A 12,722-nucleotide genomic window follows, 5' to 3' on the forward strand; every position below is an offset into this window, starting at 1 on the left:
CAACAAGATTAGTTCGATTGGTGAAGACGCCTTGAACTTCTGTAGGGAAAAACGTACCTTGGTAGCCGATTCCACAGACCTGCACTTCTCCAAAGAGAGAAATCCAAATCAATTAACATTCTGGGTGTTTATAGACGAAGTCAGTGTTCATTAACCATGTCTGTTTGTCGAGGGATAATGCAAAAGCAAGCTCCACAAGATTAGTTCGATTGGTGAAGACGCCTTGAACTTCTGTAGGGAAAAACGTACCTTGGAAGCTGATTCCACAGACCTGCACTTCTCCAAAGAGAGAAATTCAAATAAATTAACATTCTGGGTGTTTATAGACGAAGTCGGTGCTTATGAACCATGTCTGTCTATCGAGAGATAATGCAAAAACAAGATCAACAAGATTAGTTCGATTGGTGAAGACGCCTTGAACTTCTGTAGGGAAAAACGTACCTTGGTAGCCGATTCCACAGACCTGCACTTCTCCAAAGAGAGAAATTCAAATAAATTAACATTCTGGGTGTTTATAGACGAAGTCGGTGCTTATGAACCATGTCTGTCTATCGAGGGATAATGCAAAAGCAATATTAGTTCGATTGGTGAAAACGCCTTGAACTTCTGTAGGAAAAAAGTGCCTTGGTAGCTGATTCCACAGACCTGCACTTTTCCAAAGAGAGAAATCCAAATCAATTAACATTCTGGGTGTTTATAGACGAAGTCGGTGCTTATGAACCATGTCTGTCTATCGAGAGATAATGCAAAAACAAGATCAACAAGATTAGTTCGATTGGTGAAGACGCCTTGAACTTCTGTAGGGAAAAACGTACCTTGGTGGCCGATTCCACAGACCTGCACTTCTCCAAAGAGAGAAATTCAAATAAATTAACATTCTGGGTGTTTATAGACGAAGTCGGTGCTTATGAACCATGTCTGTCTATCGAGAGATAATGCAAAAACAAGATCAACAAGATTAGTTCGATTGGTGAAGACGCCTTGAACTTCTGTAGGGAAAAACGTACCTTGGTAGCCGATTCCACAGACCTGCACTTCTCCAAAGAGAGAAATTCAAATAAATTAACATTCTGGGTGTTTATAGACGAAGTCGGTGCTTATGAACCATGTCTGTCTATCGAGAGATAATGCAAAAACAAGATCAACAAGATTAGTTCGATTGGTGAAGACGCCTTGAACTTCTGTAGGGAAAAACGTACCTTGGTAGCCGATTCCACAGACCTGCACTTTTCCAAAGAGAGAAATCCAAATAAATTAACATTCTGGGGGTTTATAGACGAACTCAGTGTTCATTAACCATGTCTGTCTGTCGAGGGATAATGCAAAAGCAAGCTCCACAAGATTAGTTCGATTGGTGAAGACGCCTTGAACTTCTGTAGGGAAAAACGTGCCTTGGTAGCCGATTCCACAAACCTGCACTTCTCCAAAGAGAGAAATCCAAATCAATTAACATTCTGGGTGTTTATAGACGACTTCAGTGCTCATTAACCATGTCTGTCTATAACGTTTATGAAGATACTGTACAAGCTCAGCAATTGATTCAAAAATGAACCATTTGTTATTGTTTTGTTGAATTTAAACGCGGTAGTACAGACACAGATGATGGTGAATGTTCTTATCGTCCAATTGAGATGATTATTCCGAAAAAAGTCCATGAATTGGTTAAATCTGATCGTAAATTGAAAAGACGTGAGATATCTGGGGCTGTGAACCTAACCTGACCATGAAAAAGCGGATACCGCGTTTACTAACAATCGATCAAAACAACAACGTGTTAAATCAGTTTTTTTGGTATAAACTAAACGTGGACTCATCATTTTACTCTTGAATCAAAACGATCATCATCTGAATGGACTGCAGTCGGTGAACCAGGTTCGAAGCCACAACAGTCAGCTGGGAAGGTTGTGGCTCTTCAGTATTTTGCGATGCGCATGGAATGTTATTCATCGACTATTTCCAAAACTATAAAGAATTGTTGGATCGTTTGAATGCAAAAATCAAGAAAAAAGGGCCACATATGTCGAAGAAAACGAATTGCTCCTTCATTCATCATATAAACCAGATCTGGCACCCAGTGACTACTGATTTTGAGGCAAAATATGAATCTAGAGAAGTTAGAGAAGCGTTGAAATGATTGATAATGAATAAAAATGATTTTTGACATTAAAATATGTGTTTTTCTCAGTTAAGAAAAAATATTTCAACTGTATATTTAAAGAGATGATACGCCTATGGATAACAAATGCTTCAACGTTTTATTACTATCTTTCATTAAAACGGACTATAAAAAGAAAAATTTCGAACTAAAAGAAGAAGAATGAATTAATTAATTACATAAAATCAATTTTTAATTTAAATTTTTCTTGAATCAATTACATTTAATAGATATAAAATACGAGGGTGGTTCAAGTTAGTTTTAAAATTTTTTTTTCAGAGTAATACATCGTCAAAAAAATATAAGGATAATCAGGAAATGACGGCGCCAACGAATTTTCCATCCGAAAAAGTGATTTGTAATAAAAACATCATGAGAACACAAAGAATCACGAAAATTGGTAAGTTTTCATATTGAGGTTTTAATCATGACGTAAAATGCGATTTAAAAAAAAAAACGGCGCATATACGTGGTGCGTTCCATAAGTACGTGTTAGAGACAAGTCTCAACAAGTTTCAACTTGCTGCGTAGTGGATAAGGCTTCAATGTTTTCCAATAAGATCAATACAAGTTTGAAACAATTGTCTAAACATTTTTTTTTTCATTCCAAAACATGCAATTTGAACCCATTTCAAAACACTCCCAAGGTAAACAAAGAAATCCAGTTGTAAGTGCGAGAAATAATCGGCGTCTGCGCATGTTTTCGATTGCGTCTTGCATCATGTCATTCGCCAAGTACTTATGGACCTCACCACGTATATCATATTTCAAAAAACTTACAACTCAGTTTATCTTAAATGTAATTAAAAAATAAAAATTTGTTGTGTACAAATTACGCACTTTCTAAGGGGTTTTTCATGTTTTTTTCCTATATTTCGATTGTAGTATACAGTGTCTTCCAAAAGTAACATCTAAATTATTCAATATGTAAGATTCGAATCGATATTTCTACTAAAATCGATTAAACCTGACCTTCCGTTTACCGTTGACGTTTGCTGTTAAATTAATAAACATTGAAATGCATAAAACCATTCACAGTTATAGAAAAGATTCAATCACATCCGTATGCCTCCAATAAAAAAAAACTCTTCGTTATTGTCCATAAAAACCGGAAAATTTTTAAGTAAACGTCAAATTTATGATTAGGTTGTCAAACGTCAAACGTCATCAGTCAAGTTTATGAATCGGCGTTTATTTAAGAATAATATCAGGTAAACAGGGAAGTTTTAAGGGTAACTTTGTTTCAGTTTACGAGAAACGGATAAAGCACGGCACGTCTTGTAGCCAAAACAGCATAAACAGGATGTTGTTAATAATATCTTCGGTGTTTATAGCTTTAAATTTACCAAGGTTAGTATATATACCTGATACTTACGAAATTTTCTACTTTATTATCCATTTAATTATATCTATTCGAATACCAATTTCAATTTAATCACGTAGGTGGTTCAAATATAAACCGGAATATATTTGGATTTAAAAAATTTTATTATTAAGCTGAAATTTCTTACAGTTTTACTGAATAGTCTCCCTTGCGCTCTAGACAACCTACTTTCTAATCGCCGTTCGCCTAGTACCTCTATTAAACAACCCAAATAAATAATAATCACATGAGGGCAATTCTGGACTGTAAGGAGGGTGTTTTTTAGCCCAATTCGATCGAAGTTTCCATTGTAAGCCGAGCTGTATACGGTCGACATTATCTTACAGCAATATCGCTATACGGATTGAAATATCTCGTCGTTTTGATCTGTAGACAAGTTTCGACGTGTTTCTTAGACGGTTACTGTAATACTGCGTTTACTATTTTCGTATCTACGTTTCCCTTCACCGCTGACATTGTAACTTTCGCTTCAACTGCCGCGTCTTTTACCTCCAATGTATAGACCCGCAGTAAACTGGTCTATCCAAGTCTCATCTGTGGTAAATTTCAGCTCAAAATTCAAAAGTCTCGGCTGAAATTTCGCGGTTCACTAAATAGTACTTACGCCGGTGCTCAATTCGCGTACAGTACTACGTAGATCTCCCAAACTGAGTTTTTCGGAAAAACTTGTTCTGAGGCGTCGCGCGTGTGGCAAATCGGTCATCACTTTTCGATCTTTTCGGGAACTGTTGAATCTTGAAGAAGCCCTCATATAAATTTCCATGGATTTTACATTCGACGCTTGTACATCCTACTCGCTCGTGGTTATAAGTACACTAAAAAGTGAGGTTACGTGATCCCGGCTGTTCTTTATGCTTCGTTAACGTATCAGCCTAGCATCTAGTCCAATCACTATTACGACACTAAATTTTTCGCGCATTTATTAAAAAATTCTGGTTTATATTTGAGGTTCATTTATTAGTTTTCGTTTTCATGGATAATTCCATTAAATTTAACGAAATAAAGTATGAAAAACTTTTTTTTCATCTAACACTATGTATGCGAGGGTAGTAGTCCATAAAACAAGGTTCCCTAGGAGCTGCGAATGATAATAACGTTCATTCTTGTCATGGTAGATAAATATTTTAGTTGATTCTCGTGCCACGTACGAATTACGCCATGGAATTCATTTTTTGTGCGCCAAAAACGTTCGTGTCCAAAGATGAACATTAGAAATCTCGTCGAAACGATGATTGATGTCAACAAATCCTGAATCCAGTTTATTTTGGGAGACCGCTCAGGATTTGCTAATAAACGGCAACGTGTGGAAGCGACTAGCGAATTTCTTCATGTCTACGAAACAGATTTTTGAACAGTGTTGTAATTAGAGACAAGACCAGAATCCATTTTCTGACACCGGATCCAAAAGAGACACCCAGTCGGTGGAGACATCCACCTCGCCGAAATCGAAGAAGTTGGATCAAATTATATCTGCCAGCAAAGTGATGGCGAGTATCTTCTGGGAAATGACATGTTTATGCGGATCTCAACTGTCAGACGCTGAAGGGCCTTCAACGCGCGATTCAAAACAAAAGGAGAAGCATGCTTACAAATGGAGTGAGTTTCCATCACGACAACGCGCATACGCACACTGCCGGACGCGATTCGATTTCAATCGACGTCAAAATACATCAATCGGCTTCAATGGATTGTTAATCGACAATATCTGACAAAAGTAGACGCCAAATGAACTGAATATACACGAATCGGCATGAATCGATTTCAATCGACGTCAAAAAACATCAATAGACTTTAATGGATTGTTAATCGACAATATCTGACAAAAGTAGACGCCAAATGAACTGAATATACACGAATCGACATGAATCGATTTCAATCGACGTCAAAAAACATCAATAGACTTTAATGGATTGTTAATCGACAATATCTGACAAAAGTAGACGCCAAATGAACTGAATATACACGAATCGACATGAATCGATTTCAATCGACGTCAAAAAACATCAATAGACTTTAATGAATTGTTAATCGACAATTTCTGACAAAAGTAGACGCCAAATGAACTGAATATACACGAATCGGCATGAATCGATTTCAATCGACGTCAAAAAACATCAATAGACTTTAATGGATTGTTAATCGACAATATCTGACAAAAGTAGACGCCAAATGAACTGAATATACACGAATCGGCATGAATCGATTTCAATCGACGTCAAAAAACATCAATAGACTTTAATGGATTGTTAATCGACAATATCTGACAAAAGTAGACGCCAAATGAACTGAATATACACGAATCGACATGAATCGATTTCAATCGACGTCAAAAAACATCAATAGACTTTAATGGATTGTTAATCGACAATATCTGACAAAAGTAGACGCCAAATGAACTGAATATACACGAATCGGCATGAATCGATTTCAATCGACGTCAAAAAACATCAATAGACTTTAATGGATTGTTAATCGACAATATCTGACAAAAGTAGACGCCAAATGAACTGAATATACACGAATCGGCATGAATCGATTTCAATCGACGTCAAAAAACATCAATAGACTTTAATGGATTGTTAATCGACAATATCTGACAAAAGTAGACGCCAAATGAACTGAATATACACGAATCGGCATGAATCGATTTCAATCGACGTCAAAAAACATCAATAGACTTTAATGAATTGTTAATCGACAATTTCTGACAAAAGTAGACGCCAAATGAACTGAATATACACGAATCGGCATGAATCGATTTCAATCGACGTCAAAAAACATCAATAGACTTTAATGGATTGTTAATCGACAATATCTGACAAAAGTAGACGTCAAATGACCTGAATATACATGAATTATGTACAACAATGTCAATAAACATATTTTTCATTGTGAAAATTCATTGGAAACCTTATTTTATGGACACGCCTCGAAAAAAGTACGCGCGACTGTAAAAAATTTTTTTTTGCAGCTATTTGGTAAGGCTTTGCGTCTACTTCGAAGGTATAGCTGAAATAAGATTCTTTCGTATTTATTTCGAGTGTCTCCAACAATTCGCTATGATTTTATACTACACCAATTTCAGTATTAATTTTTTGTTATACACCATGTGCGGAAAAGCCTTCAGAATGTGCTTAAAGACATTCGTCAGTGATATTTTCAAAAAACTTTTTTGTTTCCCAAATAGAACTCCGGGCTTCCAATTGTGAAATGGTTTTTTTGGAAATTGTATGATACGAAAATAAATGTACAAAAATAAATTTTTGTTTTGTTTATTTTCCCAAAATGTGTCAACTCAAATTCCCTGTCAGAATCATTTATGATGAAAGTTCTTTTGAAAGACAAATTTTAGTTCTATAAATATTTACACTTTTTGTCGAATTTTTTTTACGAACACCCAAAATTCAAATGAAAATACCGAGTGGCCTAAGAAAAACAGTCTACAACGTTATTTGTTAGTATCCCTTCAAGTTAATGCTGAAAAAATTTGATTTTTGTTCCATGGAGGAGAAATGTCAACAGTATTTTGACATCTGTCATTTGTCATACACAGTTTTCTCGAAATAATTTCTTCTAGTAAATACCGCTGAATGTGAGGTTAAAGATCAAACTTACCATCGTCTTTCCTGATCCTGTCGGACCTACCAACATTAATCCGTGTCGAACTACGGTAGTTTCGTACAACTGGATGACTTTTTTCACGTATTCTGAAAGGAAAATTTGGAAAAAAACAACAACGATAACGGAATAAACTGGAAATTGAAATCTTACCGTTCACGTCTTGTAAACCGAGAGCAATCGATGAAGCTCTTATAGATTTTTCCAGATTTCCATAATCTACTTCCTCTTCGACCATTCGAGGAAACAAATCCGATACTATGCCTTGAAAGGAAAAATATTTGGTACAACAAATGAATAAAAAAGACTTATTTCTAAACCAACTGCAGTGCGCCGATCAAATCGCTTCGATTTTTGGTAATGAAACACCATATAGAGCCACCGTGTTAGGTCGTCCAAAAATCAGCTTCGATGCGGTACATAAACTGATATTACAAGATCGTCATATGACATACTGTGAGAATGAGACATACTTGGGCATTAGTTTCACTCGCATACATTCAATATTGCATGAACATTTGGCTGCCAGAAAGATTTAATCGCGTTGGATACCCCCATATTTGACAATCGCTCAGTAAACTTACCGTTAAATAGTTTTAAAACATCAGTTTCCGTAAACTTATCGCGGAATAATTTTTTAAAAAATCAGTTTACGTAATCTTCCCGCTGAATAATTTAAAAAAAAAATTTCCGTAAATTTACCGCTGACTAGTTTTAAAAAAATCAGTTTTCGTAAACTTACCGCTGAATAATTTTTAAAAAAATCAGTTTCCGTAAACTTACCGCTGAGTAGTCTTAAAAAAACCAGTTTCCGTAAACTTACAGCTGAATATTTAAAAAAAAAAACAGTTTTCGTAAACTTACCGCTGAATAATTTTTAAAAAAATCAGTTTCCGTAAACTTACCGCTGAATACTTTTTAAAGAATCAGTTTCCGTAAACTTATCGCTGAATGCTTTTTAAAGAATCAGTTTCCGTAAACTTACCGTTGAATAATATAATAAAAACAATTTCCGTAAACTTACCGCTGCGTAGTTTTAAAAAAAAACAATTTCCGTAAACTTACCGCTGCGTAGTTTTAAAAAAAATCAGTTTCCGTAAACTTATCGCTGAATGCTTTTTAAAGAATCAGTTTCCGTAAACTTACCGTTGAATAATATAATAAAAACAATTTCTGTAAACTTACCGCTGCGTAGTTTTAAAAAAAAACAATTTCCGTAAACTTACCGCTGCGTAGTTTTAAAACAAATCAGTTTCCGTAAACTTATCGCTGAATGCTTTTTAAAGAATCAGTTTCCGTAAACTTACCGTTGAATAATATAATAAAAACAATTTCTGTAAACTTACCGCTGCGTAGTTTTAAAAAAAAACAATTTCCGTAAACTTACCGCTGCGTAGTTTTAAAACAAATCAGTTTCCGTAAACTTATCGCTGAATGCTTTTTAAAGAATCAGTTTCCGTAAACTTACCGTTGAATAATATAATAAAAACAATTTCTGTAAACTTACCGCTGCGTAGTTTTAAAAAAAATCAGTTTCCGTAAACTTACCGCTGACTAGTTTTAAAAAATCAGTTTCCGTAAACTTACCGCTGAATAGTTTTAAATCGTCTTTCAAAAATTTGGGAACGTTGACGTCCAAAAGGGCTCTCAATACAATTTGTCGTTCGTCCATATCGGGGTGTTCCCGTTTCAAATTACCGGCTACGGCTATGACCGTCTTAACTGCTCGCATTCCAAAATCGTAATGATCTTGACTACTCAATTGCTCCGAACTCAATTTGAACGTTGTTGTGATTTTGTTCGCTAAATTCTTAGCGTTACTGAAAAATTTTGATCAATACCATAACATGTTTTGGGAAAAAATGATCCTTAGACGAATTTATGTCAAATTATTATGAAAAAAAAACGGAAAAATCGCATGAAGAAACGCAATAAAGGAACCACGAGGTACACAAACAAGGACTGACGTTTCTTTCTACAGCCAATACACCAGAATGTGATATGCCTCAAGCAGTAAATTTCTTATCTGGAGCCTGGAAAGAAGTGATACCCACAAATAAACGACACTCTTTACCAATTCTGCGACTGATAAAGTGAAAACCTAACCTAACTTAACCTAACCGACGATGATCTTTCGTTAACCGAGTGGATTCCGCAGTTCAAAATGGCAGGAAATTTCACAGAAAAACTTCACTCAGAAGACAAAGACATTTTGGAGTAACCGCCTTGAATAGTCACAATCAAACGCTGAAATGGTACGTATTTTCTGCCCTGTTCTATGGAGTTGAGTCTTGGACCTTGAAGGAAGATATAAAAGGCCAAAGGTCCAGGAGGAAGTCGAACATCCTGATTTGGGAAGTTTGAAACTTAATAAAACCTTGAAAAAATGCAATATACTGTGAATTCTATGCTATTTTTTCAAGTCTGGGAACAGTAAATAATCCGAAAGGGCTAAATCTGACGAATAGGGTGCGTGAAGTAGCAATTCAAACTAATTTTGACCATTGCACTAACATATGTGTGAGCAGGTGAAACAACACTTTATTCTTAGCCAAATGCGGCCTTTTTTGCTCGATTTCCATGGTATTTTTCAAGCAACTATCACCATCTCAAGATGAGGTCAGGTACTTCTTGGAACGGCCTCTTTTTCCATTTTTTAAATCGATCAAGAGACTTCCAAATACCTTTCAAGGTAATATTTTCTATAAAACGAGACCTAGACGATTTATCGAGAAAAATTTCATAAAAATCGACATATTTTTGACATTTTTAAGTTTTTCCGCTACCTTATATCAATTAGGAGCAAAATTTCAATAATATATTCATCGACTACAAACACAACTCTCGTAACTGGCTCCAATTTGTCCCAACCCTACTTAAATTAAATGTATCCGTTTACTATATTTTCCAAAACACCTCGTATACAGTTCTAAATGAATTTCAATAGCATTAAAGTCTGATAACGCTCCTTTTGTTACTTACCCAAAACCGAAAGAGAATAAAGAAATTTCCGCTATCAACGTATAATCCGGCACCATCATAGATACTGGTCTAAATAGAGCTTTGAGGTTATCCGGTAATTCTGTTCTTCCGGCGTAACCGGGATTCATTGTGATGAAAACGGCGCAAGAATCTTTCAAAGCGATTTCCGTTCCTTCGAAAAAGAACGATTCCAAACGGGCCTGTTGAGCTTTTTGTATCGTTGTTATTTGTTGAGCGACCTACGCGATAGAAAATATATAGAGATGGGTACTTCTATTCGTTACAAAATAACTACAGATATTAGTTCGACCGTTATGCACGATTTTTATTGTGACTCGTTAAAAACTTAACGTCAGATTGTGTCCCTTGGCGGAAAATATTCGCCCCGGGTACTTAAAATTCGATCACAAACGTGGAAACATTCATTATATAGATAAAATTTTTCTATGTGGAGGAGATTTGGTTGAAAATGATTGCCAGATATACACTTGACTCAAAATAGATCTTTTGCAAGTCGCGTCGATGTCAGATAAGCAAGATATTGTCGAATAACTCAACTATGAGATGGCAGTGAAGAAGATACACACGAAAAATAAGAAGATAATGATGACCAAAATGGCGAAGAGGGAATTTCAACAGAAAGAAAAGATTTGAGTATAAAAATCGCAGAAGGTAACTGGAGATATGCAAATGATACAAATATTTGGAACATGAAGAACAAGATGGTTAGGATCCGTTACCAGAAAACTGGTACTGCAGCTCGGAATTTTGTCTTGTCCGAACACAAAATATCACCAACGCAGCAAATTCGCATGTTAGATGCTGAAGTTTGAAGCTAAAGCAGCTCCACAACCACTTGAAATCTTCTCTAAGAACTCAAGGCTATACTGGGCGCTTATTTGGAATAAGGCACGCACATTTGGAGCTCGGATCTCAAGCATATCCTGAATATGCTCGATTCAATACAGAAAAGATCAATTCGACTTTTAGACGATCCAGAAGTGAGCAGAAACTTGAACAGCTGAAAGCTAGTTAATCAGATTTTGATTTACTAGTAGCAGAACCTCCTCCGAGGTGTCTAGCTCAATCCCACCTAGAGTACCATTTGCACCAAGTACTCGACAAGCAGACATGAGCACCGAGTTCGTCTACAGATGCCCAGAAGAGTCGATTTATTTGGATTCCTTCTTTTGGAGATGTGCAGGTCTGTGGAAACAGCTACCAAGGCACGTTTTTCCCTACAGAAGTTAAAGGCATCTTCACACGGTAGACACCACTCGACCTACTAGAATTGAATAATCTTGTGCTTGCTTTTTACGTAAAAAATAGCTTAAGGAAGTAAAAGGGGGGAAAAGAAGAGTAGGACCCTCAATTTGTTACAGGAGGTCAAGCAGAATATAGATCGAACAAACTTATAAAGAGATTGGAAGGTAGTAGACGCAATGAGCAAACCAGAAAGAAGGCCGCTTACACGATGGAGAGAATTCTGGACTGGATTATGGTCATCCATGTGTCGAAATCGTGAAAATAATCATTAAAAATAAATATTTGAATGATAAATTTTATTTACCACTGACAAAACTTCGATGTCGATTCTATTGAACTCATCGAAACAAGCCCAAGCTCCCGAGCTCGCTAAACCTTTGAAGAATTTCCCCATGGCCATGAAATCCAATTGATCGGAACAGTTGAATACTACACATTGTATGGCGAAGGCCTTCGCTAAATCTTTGGTCGTTTCCGTTTTACCAGTGCCTTTAAATAATATAATTTTTAGAAAATACAACATCGAAAAATGGTTACTGAAAGTTTTCAAATTGATGTCCATCTTGACCAACGCATCCGGTCCGGCGAAGCATGTCAATATGTCCGCGAAGAGTTCCAAATTCTTCTTCGATTGCAGTTCGGGAATGGTGCGTGGTCTTCTTGCAAAAAAGCGGTCAACTCGAAGGACCCTCAAGAAAAAATCAGGTCACGAACTCAACGAATTCTCGAAAATGAACTTTAAGCTCCATCCCGCTTGGATCGTCGTTCATTGGGTCACGTCAATCTTCGAGCATTTCCGGATAACTCTGGTCCGTCAATAACTCTGGTCCGTCATGCGACCTTCAAAGAAGTACGGACCCACGAGATCTTTCGTCTTCTTCAATGAAGATGTGAGGATTCTGGTCGTACACGCAGTTTTGCCGATTGATCGTACCGTTCAGTTTGAAGGTCACTTCACCTGACACATCCTCGTACTAACCTGTCTTTTATGTCGTCGTATTCACTAGATCTGACCGCCAGTGACTTTTTCTTGCTTCTTAACCTCAAAATTCCGCTTATAAGTGAGATATTTTCATTTTCTTCGGGTTAACCACGTCGAAAAATGTAAATAACTTTCAGAGCTCGTAGTTTGTATAGAAAAAAAATTGATATTGATTCATTTTTTCTTAAAGGAAAATTTCTAATTATATAATTTGTGAATCTAGCTACAAATTCAATCAATAACTAAACGCGTTCGGTTAAAACAATGTCGCAGGTAAAACAATTAACATATTTCAATGAAACATTGGAAAATGAGCAAGTTTTCGTTTTGTGTTA

General features: G+C 36.2%; 2 protein-coding genes across 2 annotated transcripts in view; one reads left to right on the forward strand and one right to left on the reverse strand.

Annotated features, from left to right (window-relative positions):
• Nucleotides 1–6,799, forward strand: part of LOC130441383 (uncharacterized) — a 54,046-nt gene extending 47,247 nt beyond the window's left edge. The window contains exons 2-4 of the mRNA XM_056775043.1: nucleotides 2,435–2,555; nucleotides 3,403–3,505; nucleotides 6,511–6,799. Of these exons, the coding sequence (XP_056631021.1) occupies nucleotides 2,474–2,555; nucleotides 3,403–3,505; nucleotides 6,511–6,748 (423 nt within the window). The 5' untranslated portion in view covers nucleotides 2,435–2,473 and the 3' untranslated portion in view covers nucleotides 6,749–6,799. The remainder of the gene's footprint in view (nucleotides 1–2,434; nucleotides 2,556–3,402; nucleotides 3,506–6,510) is intronic.
• Nucleotides 1–12,722, reverse strand: part of LOC130441738 (dynein axonemal heavy chain 1-like) — a 104,389-nt gene that overhangs the window by 49,103 nt on the left and 42,564 nt on the right. The window contains exons 24-28 of the mRNA XM_056775521.1: nucleotides 11,710–11,894; nucleotides 10,140–10,378; nucleotides 8,745–8,977; nucleotides 7,311–7,421; nucleotides 7,155–7,246 (exon numbers count right to left, since the gene is read on the reverse strand). Coding sequence (XP_056631499.1) covers nucleotides 7,155–7,246; nucleotides 7,311–7,421; nucleotides 8,745–8,977; nucleotides 10,140–10,378; nucleotides 11,710–11,894 — 860 coding nt within the window. The remainder of the gene's footprint in view (nucleotides 1–7,154; nucleotides 7,247–7,310; nucleotides 7,422–8,744; nucleotides 8,978–10,139; nucleotides 10,379–11,709; nucleotides 11,895–12,722) is intronic.

The sequence above is a fragment of the Diorhabda sublineata genome, chromosome 3, assembly GCF_026230105.1.
Source record: "Diorhabda sublineata isolate icDioSubl1.1 chromosome 3, icDioSubl1.1, whole genome shotgun sequence".
Taxonomy (NCBI): Eukaryota; Metazoa; Arthropoda; class Insecta; order Coleoptera; family Chrysomelidae; genus Diorhabda; species Diorhabda sublineata.